This window comes from Parasteatoda tepidariorum, chromosome 9 (assembly GCF_043381705.1).
Source record: "Parasteatoda tepidariorum isolate YZ-2023 chromosome 9, CAS_Ptep_4.0, whole genome shotgun sequence".
In the NCBI taxonomy this organism is placed as follows: Eukaryota; Metazoa; Arthropoda; class Arachnida; order Araneae; family Theridiidae; genus Parasteatoda; species Parasteatoda tepidariorum.
This window is the reverse complement of record NC_092212.1, coordinates 1,688,363-1,698,317: the sequence shown is the minus strand read 5'-3', so window position 1 is coordinate 1,698,317 and position 9,955 is coordinate 1,688,363. Positions and strand designations below refer to the sequence as shown.

At 27.6% G+C, this 9,955-nt stretch overlaps 1 protein-coding gene across 1 annotated transcript in view; it reads right to left on the bottom strand.

The window, feature by feature from the left end:
* Positions 1–1,668: 1,668 nt before the first annotated feature.
* LOC107437804 (zinc finger protein 430) overlaps positions 1,669–9,955 on the bottom strand; it is a 10,712-nt gene continuing 2,425 nt past the window's right edge. The window contains exon 2 of the mRNA XM_016049913.3: positions 1,669–7,161. Coding sequence (XP_015905399.2) covers positions 5,965–6,993 — 1,029 coding nt within the window. The 5' untranslated portion in view covers positions 6,994–7,161 and the 3' untranslated portion in view covers positions 1,669–5,964. The remainder of the gene's footprint in view (positions 7,162–9,955) is intronic.

Sequence of the window (9,955 nt, the reverse complement as noted above, 5' to 3'; positions counted from 1 at the left end):
GTAATAATTTCACGAAATTTCGTAAATTTAGCTTAAATATTTATGATTATATAGACATTTTTGTAAAAAAAAATATACTTTTTTTTGTTTTACATTTTTTTGCTATAACAATAAAAATATTCAATATATTAAAAAAGAAATCAGTGCAATTCGAAATTGATAATAAAATTATTGTTTCAAAATTTAAAATGTTTTGTTTTTAAAAAAAAACTACGAAACGTATGAGTAGTTAAAATAGTTTTTATAATACGAATGCGTGAGAAAAATTAAAAGATTTTTCTTACATAATTTTATAGTGAATTGTATTTGGCAACGAATAAAAAAAGTCCGATTTAAGTATCTTAAAAATTTAATAAGTTTTAAGCAATTTTCTAAGTAGTTTTCGTACTTTTTAAAAAGAGACCTCGAAATAATAAGGCGTTTTCCACGTATTTCATTTTGTACTATTAAACAAGGTTTATTAAAAATGACAATTGTTGGGGATCATCCCCCATAAAAGTATCTTTTCATTCGCATGCTTTATCACCCTATACAATGAATTATTAAAAATGACAATTGTTGGGGATCATCCCCATAAAAGTAGCTTTTCATTCGCATGTTTTATCACCTTATACAATGAATTATTAAAAAAAGACAATTGTTGGGGATCATCCGCCATAAAAGTATCTTTTCATTCGCATGCTTTATCACCTTATACAATCATATTTCGGTGTATGAACGTTTATTGTAAGGTATCACCTTTTGTCTTATGATACAAAATAATATTTATAGAAAATCCCTTATCATTTTGAGTTTCTTTTGAATAGTACAAAAACTACTTTAAACTTTTCACATTTTTAAGATAGTCAAATCTGACTTTTTTCATTATATGCTAAATACAATTCACTACAAAATTATGAAGGAAAAAAAAATTGTTAAATTTTTTTCATGTTTGCGCAGTATAAAAGAACTACTTTAATTACTTATATACTGCACAGTTTCAACGAATTTTTTTCAAATTTTAAAAGAAACATTTTATTATTAATTTAATTCGCATATTTTTAAAGTTATAGCAAAAAAAAGACAAAAAAAAATTTGTTTTTCATAAAAAAAAAAAGACAAAAAAAAAAATTTGTTTTTCATAAAAAAAAAAAATGTCCATAACTTCAGAAATATTTAAGCGAGGCTTACGAAATTTTGTGCAATTACTGCATATAATAACCAAAACTAATTGTTACAAGTGACAAATTGATTGCTACATTTTTCGGCATAGGGTGCTCAAAAACACCATTTTCCGTTTGTAATTTATTGTCGGTCCCTCTAACTTCTGATCGTCATGAATAAGTATGAGAAATCACATGATGTAAACACTTCTGAAGTTATAAAATGATTCTTTAAGAATTTCTTGAGAAATATGAAAAGATATATTAGTATAGAAATGTTTCCATTATTTACCCCCCCCCCTGCCTGCATACACATATAATTTCAATAAGTGGCACATATTCACTATTTACCAGTACATATGTTATAAACTTTTCTTTAAAAAAAAATTGTTTGAACATTTAAAACATATAATTTTTGATTATGAGTTCATGTGATGCGATTTGTCCACAAAACAGTAATAAAAAAGTGCGTGTAATGTTAATTGCAGAGAGCCAATTTTCTATTTTAATAAAAACCAGACAAGAATAGAAAACTTAATCTCATTATTTTTTATTATTAATTATATTACTTTGCAAGTTCTTAATTTGACAATCAGCAAATAAAACTGATAAAATAAAGAAAAACAATTCAAGCAATCAAGGTTCAATTGCATTACATTAAAAGTTGGTGCAAAAAATAGCCATTAATTGATGATAACTAGGGCTGACAAATTGGAGATGAAAATGTCACTTAAGTCAGAAAAATTTGTTCAACTCTGATTGATTAAATGTTAGGCTCTAAAGATCAACAAAAGATTTATAACTTATGAAAATTACGACCAGTGATTCCCCAGATGGTGCTCCGCGGTACCTTGGGGTTCTTTAAGGGATCACGGGGGTTCCGAGAGTCTTAAATTTCTTAAACCAGTAATGATTTTTGAAACTTGAAATTCTATTTATATCAAAACAATAAACATAATTTCGTTGATAGTTTGCCTAGTTTTAAGAATAAAAAGGTCAGTGAAAAAAGAAATAGCAAAATTTGCATCCATATTTCTTGCTGATATTTTCAATTAAAAATAAAATTACCCAATTTAAGAATAACAAACTATGTTGTCTGATAACTATCCGTTTATTTAAGTTCTTCTCTGAAACCATAATTCTAAATATTTTATTCAGTTTCAGCTAAAGTATGCCCCCCCCCAAAAAAAAAAAAAAATTTAAATTCAGAACTAGATTAGATACCACTGTGAATTCAGTAGTTAAGACATAAAAATTATTATTTTAAGAAGTTTATTGAAAAAATTTCATTCTTCACATTAAATACTATCAAAATAATTAGTAGTCTTTGGTAAATATGTTTGGCTGTTAATAAATTTTATTTCTATATTTGGGGTTCCACCAAAAGATGCTTGCTAGTTCTGTAGCAGTAAAAAAATGAAAACTGTAGATTTAGACAAATATTGATTATAAGAGAAAATAAAATATTACTCAAATGTAGGTAGGTACTTTATTTACTTCGCACTAGAGCTGCACAATGGGCTATTAGCAACGGTCTAGGAAACATCCCCGAGAATGATCTGAAGACATGCCATCACAATTTTGATCCTCTGCAGAGGGGAGGGCTACTTTGCTTTAGTAGCCAGACTATCTGCACAGGAACGATAGCACAGTTTAAAGAGGACCGATAACATGCATCCTCGGTCCTTACACAGACTGATCAAAGTGGTCACCCACTGACCGGTGTTCTACTGGGAACCGTGTCTTAACGATCAGTCAAGTGCGGGACATTACTCAAATGTAAAAAAAATTTATTTATCACAATTTAACAATGAACATTTTTTGAGTTTAAACTAAACTGTTGAAAAAATACAAGCATCAAAAAACCAAATTCATTTATTTCAGTTAAAAACTGAAATTAAAAACCTGAACTAAAAAGATTCACTTACAAATGAATTCTATGTATCATACATGTTATAGTTTTCTAGTTCAAAATATATTCTTTAAAAAAGTTTTTTGTAATAAAATTTTTATAAATGTGCTTGAGTGATTGATTTTTTATAGAAATTTTACACAATTCCCATATTCTATGAAAGCATATATTTCTAATTGTTATGTTGTAATGTATGAAACGTGATTTTAAATAAAATACTTTAATTAAAATCAATGGTGAATTTCTAATGGTGAATGTACAGACGGACATGAATATTTACTTAATACTATTTTTTACCAATTCAGTGAAAATTTCTTTCGAGTACAAGTCCGAGACGAACATTTCAACTCCTGATTCTACAGATCTAGTCACAACATAGGACTGTGACTCTGCCACGTAGATTGTGTCACAATATAGATTCTAGTTACAAGAGCGTGTTGCAATAGAATGCCTAAATTACATGTTAAATAATAGAATTATTTATTATTCCTATGCAAGGTTTTATAATAGTTTACATATTTGTAAGGTCATAATTTTGAGTTTTTAATTGAATCCAAATTATTATATTTAAGGTACAAAGCAAATTTTTTTCGCTTGATTTTGGATAAATAAAAAAAAAAAAATAAAGGTTATGTGCAACTTTTCACTGAATAGTGGTAACAGCTGTTTTTCAAAGTCTTTTTGCCAAATACATCAAGTTAAAAAGTTATTTAAAAAAAAAAAAAATATCATTAAAAAAAAAGACAATTTTAAGAGACAATTTCTTTTAATGATAATCACCAAAATCAAACAAGTATTTCTCAATGTTTGCAAATTTTTATGAGATCAAAAAATTATGAGTAAGTTTTCCAGTATAAATGATGCGTTATCAAATATGTCTAGATCCACAACATTTTTAAAAATTGTATATTATTCTCTAAAATTTAAGCATTATTTAACATGATAAAAGAAATATAAATAAAAAAAGTCTTAAGAAAATAATTTTTTAAAATTAAGACCTACTTTAAGATACATTTCAAATACATTATTTGTAATGCAGTGCATTATCATTTTAGAAACAAACCTTGCAATAGTTAAAATAATTTTAGAAATGCCTAACATTATTAATAGCAAGTTTTCTTTTATCATTTAAAATTTTAAATGAGTGGCCACAAAATGAGCCATAATTTTGTCCTATACGGGGGGCCCCCCAAAATTCATAGTACACATGTCAGAGGGTGACAGAGCACTACTAGTCAAGCACAAATCACCATAGAATCCACGCAAACCGCACCTCCCAACAGCCGCAATAAAAAGGTTGCTCAATGCCATAAGTCGTTTTCTAACGAGACGCGTCCCCGATTCGAGGACCACTTAACGACCATACGAACAATTCTGCAAAAGCCATTTCTTTTCCTACTGAAAGCAAGATACCGGACATAGCAGGACTGTAAAAACGCTAACTCTAATGTGTGACTTTTGCATTGTGTCAGCGAGAGACCTGAATCTCAGACACTGACACTTTCCTAAACTGTGCAGCGAGTGCTGCGAAAAGAAGGAATATATCTATACCAAGCGCAGAGAGTTCATGGCTTACAAAGCAATTGTGAATTTCACCTCGTGGTTTTTGTGACAGATGCCCGTGGACCCCAATTTTGGAGCATTGGGGGTCTGTTTAGGTTTTTTTTAAGAGGTACTTATTTTGTGAAAATTTAAACATAATTTGTGAAAAATAAAAATTATAATAAAAAATGAATGCATATACACAATATTATTTTAATTAGAGTACTCTGCTGATCAACAGTATACTGAGATAACAGGACAGAATTTTAACCTTAACATACTTAGACAAGATTTGATGTTGTACTTGATTGATCCCAAGTAGTTGAAAAAATTAAATATTTAAAAATTTATAAATAAAGACAAAGATTTTTTTAAATGAAAATATATATAATCAAACATAACTTTATATTATGCAATCCTTCACAACTGCATAACTCAACAAAAAAAAAGTCTATTGAACCAATAATTTTATAAAAATATTTAATTATAATAAATTTGAATGTGCCTTATTTATGCTGCAGTACACACAGAGGAGTCTTGCAAGTCAATACTTAATTGCCAGTTTTAACTAAGCTATTCCTTTCTTCCTTACTTACTTTTTTATTAAATTTAAAAGAAAATATGGTAAAGTAGGAAGATATTTTCAAAAATTGTCACTACAAATAAAAATCATTTATGACTGGTCAATTTCTATATAATTTTCCCCATATATTCAAAAACAATGTTTCGATTGTAAAATTTTTGGCTTACAATAGTATCCAAATTTAAAAATCATCGTCCACAGTTAAATTTTAATGTATTTAACAGTACTAGCACTAACAGTCATTTTCACAATGAGAACATTTTCGACTGGTTTGTACTTATGCAGAAAAAAGTTTCACGGAGAAAAAAATATTTCATAAAAAAAATAAAGGTCTGTTAGAATAACATTTAATATAATAAAAAAACTGTGAAAGAAAAGCTCGCTTTAATACGGCGCAAACGACCGGTTAGTGGTTAGACTTAACATACCGTACTATCTGACCAAACACGTGCTACCCATTCTTTGTGTAGAAAGCAGAACTATGCTTTACGATTAGCATTCTGATCATTGATTGTATGGTGATTTGTGCTTTTCTATCTGTGTTTTATCACTCTTTCACATATGCATCATGAGTTTTGGGGCACCCTGTATAGATAAATATAAATTAACCAGGAAAAAAAAAATTTCACAATAAAAAATTTTTTTCTAAAAAATAAATGTAAGTATAAATTTTTTTTCTCATAACTGCCATAATATCATGTGTAGTTTAACAAACAATTTGATTCATAGACACTTTTTTTGGTTTTGCATCAACTTGACAAAAGAATTATGTCTTAAATAAATAATCATGCGTTCTCAGTCACCACACGGCATTTGTTATGAATTTGTAAATGCCTTTTAAAATTATCTTTGCGATTAAACTCTTTTTTACATTTCTCACATTCAAATAACGTTTCTTTAAGATGAGTAGCGTAATGCATTTGAAGCTCAGTTTTTTGCATAAAGCGTTTTTCACAAATTTCACAAACATGCAAACAGTTTTCATCGTTATGTCTCACTTGATGTTTTTCAAACCTTCTTTTTTGAGTAAACTTAGCGTCACAATGTTCACAAGCATAGGTTTCTTTACAACTGTGTATAGTCAAATGCTTTTGTAAACTAGACAAACGCGCAAAACCCTTATTGCATAATTCACAAACATGAGATTTCTCGCTTGTGTGAACGAGCAAGTGATTTTTCAGGTACATTTTTCGAGAAAAACTCTTTTTACAGACGTAGCACACGTGTGGTTTTTCCTCTGCATGGATAAGTATATGTCTTTGCAGGTAAGAAATATGTTTAAAACCTTTATTACAAGTTTCACAAGTGTAAGGTTTCTCATCCGTGTGTGTCATTTGATGGATTTGCAGACTTTTCAGTTGCTGAAATGTTCTATTGCAAACATTACAAACATAAAATCTTTCATTCGTGTGAAGTTTAAAGTGTGTTCGGAGATAACGCAATTTGGAGTAGGTTTTGTCACATACTTCACACGTATAAGGCCCTTTGGTGTGGAACAACAAATGCATTTGAAGCTTCTCTTCGCATCGAAATGTCCTCTTGCAGACGTCACAGAAGTAAGGTTTTTCAAATGAATGGACATTCTGATGTCGGATAAAAACAGATCGATAATTAAAAGTCTTTTGACACACGTTGCATATGTACTTCCTTTTGTGTGTAAGGGTCACATTCCCTTCAGAACTTTCATTTTGTTCTTCTTCGTCATAATGTTCTTCTTGCTCACTTAGAACTGTTTCTTCTTCTTCTTCATCATCATCATATTGCTCTTCTTCCTCAACTTTATTTCTTTCATCACATTGAACAATTTCTTCCATTGTTCTTCACTGTATTAAAGTTAACTCTTGTTTTAAAAAAAAAAAAAAAAAAAAAAAAAAAAAAAAAAAAAAAATAAGAAAGATTTCAAAGTAAAATTAAAGTTTTGACTTTTTCTGAAAACATTAAATCGCTAAGACTTCAACTCAATCGATTCCTTTTCAGAACCTCTGGAAGAAAAAAAAGTTACAATGAGTATAAAAATTATATCGATTATCAGAATTTGCAAGCATAAATGTTATAAATCATAAAATCAGGAATGGAACAACAGCATAACCCTTTTGGAACATAAAAAATGTGTTTTGAAGCAAAATAAATTTGGTGTTAGGAGCAGATTGTAACAAATAGTCTTTATATTCTGAGAAGCAGAGTTCTTATAAAATTAGATTTTTAGCACATAAATTAACATTTTTACAACATATTTAACAGAGTTTGGGAGAAAAAAAATTTCATTAAATAAAATAAAAAGATGCAATAGAAATGCAACATAGAATTACTTAAACATATAACTGAAAAAATTTACTTAATGGGTTTCCTGTAAAAATAAAAAAAATTTCCGACTTTATTCCAGCAAGCTTATATCCTGTTTTTAATTATATATGACACAAAAGATTTCCAAATCTAACATTTGAGTAATGACTATTTGTTAACAATTCATTCAAATATCACTTATTGACCCATCTAATAATATTTTTTCATTTTTTGATTATTTTTTTCAGCCACTTCCACTTTTTTTTTCTTTCTTTTTAATTTTGATATTTTAACAAGATTACGACACGTATGCCAAATTTTAAGTTATTTTATAACATGCTCTATTTGCACCAATTCTATAGTAAATCCATGTCAACTCCAGGGTTGCCACAGAAAAATATGAACAAAATAATTGCTTTTAGTAGCCTAAAGCATGAAAATAGTTGCTTAAATAAGAACAAAATGTTTCAATAATCAGGGGTCTGTTTAGAAGAAATTTGGGTCCGTTAACGGACCCTTCACAAAATATTTTAACTTAAAAACGGACCCTTCACAAAATAATTTATCTTTTAATCGAACCATTCACAAATTTGTTTATCTTCGTTATTGTTTTGTTAATCGAATAAACTCTTCCCAGGGAGGGGGGAATGAAAGACAGGTGTAAACGAACTGAGTTTTGTCTTCGGCAGAAGTTTCTTCCTTGATTCGTCCGAAATAAATATTCTGCTGCAGCAGTATAGGCTAAATACCAAATATTTGTATGTTGCATCTCTAATTTAGTAGCAGCAATTGCCGTTAATTTTTTAAAATTTAATTTTTTTAAATTATAATTTTACAGTGTTGAGCATAATCCTGTATGCCTTTACAATTTAAAAACTCATTGAAAAAGTTTTTCCAATAACAGGACCCTATTTGCACAAATTCTCAAAAGCAGGACCCTGGTTAAAAGAATGTGACTTAATATTTACAAAATGTCTTTTTGATGAGTCTTTTTTGCAGAATACATTAGAAACAATTGGTGGAAATTCCTTACAAAAGAGAAACTCTTTCAATGACCACTTTTTATTATTTTGTCCCAAAATAATAAAAAGTCAAATTTAGAAATACAATTAAGATTTGGACTTGAAAATTTTTTATTACACACCTTTTTTCTAAGCGTAGAAGAATATTTAAAAGCAGCAGGAACGCTTAGAAAAAAAGTGTGTAATTACAATTTTTTAAGTCGAAATCTTAATTGTATTTCTAAATTTGATTGTTTTTGTAATGAAGAGGATTTTTCAAAATTTATTAATAATGATTATGGACATGTTATTACGGGAAATTTGGAGATTGTGGGTGATCAAGATTTAATCAGCATTTTAAGTAAAGGTTCAAAATTTAGGACCAGAGTTAAAATGAAAAAAAGAAGATTTTATTTTATCTATTAAAAAGGATCTTGATTTTTTTATTGCAAAAATATCCAGAAAATATCATTGGCCCGTTGAGGGTTTTTCTGAGGGGAAAGCTAAAATTATTGAAAGGGTTAAATTTATTTTATTTAATAACTGTCTTAGTTCATTTCCTAAAGGTACTTATATAGATTATGATTTATCTAGGAAAATTAAAATTCTTAAGGATAAATTTATTGTTACTGTTGTAGATAAAGCTTCAAATAATTTCTGTATTATGTGTAAATATTTTTTTAAAAAATTGATTATTGGTGAATATAATGCAAATAATACTTATTTAAAATTAAAAGAAGATAAAAAAGTTTTTGAAAAGAGAATTATTGCATTTAGTAAAAATTTAAAATTTAAGTTAAATAGGATTACATTTCCATATTTATTTCCAATTGTTGAATTTCATAAAAATCCGATTAAATTTAGGTTTATAGCGTGTGGTACTAATAGTTATAATTCTTATATTAGTAAAAGGTTTTTTAGTTTTCTAAAAATTATTTTAGGTACTTACATATTAACGCAACCAGGCTAAAATTCGCATAAATTGCCAAATTTGGCGACCCTACTTACGACAATCCTACGTGTTATACATGGTTTTTTGTAAAGAAATTATTTAGCTTACTGGTTAGATTGAATGCCGTGAAATTATTATATTTTAAAACAAAATAATAATTTATTTCAAAATATAATATATTTAAAATTTAATATATTTTAAATATATTATATTTTAAAATAAAATATTATTTCAAAATACTGGTTTACTGGTTAGATTAAATGCCGTGAAATTATTATATTTTAAAACAAAATAATATTTTATTATAAAATATAATATATTTAAAATTTAATATATTTTAAAATATAATATAATAATAATGTAATATATTTGTATAAAATATTTAAAACAAAATAATATTTTATATTTTAAAACAAAATAATATAAAAAACTGTATTAAAAATTATCTGTAATTAATAAATGTACATTTTCTTTCTATTCATACTTTCTTACTCAAACTTACAAATCGCGCCAACCTGGTTGCGATAATACGTAAGTACC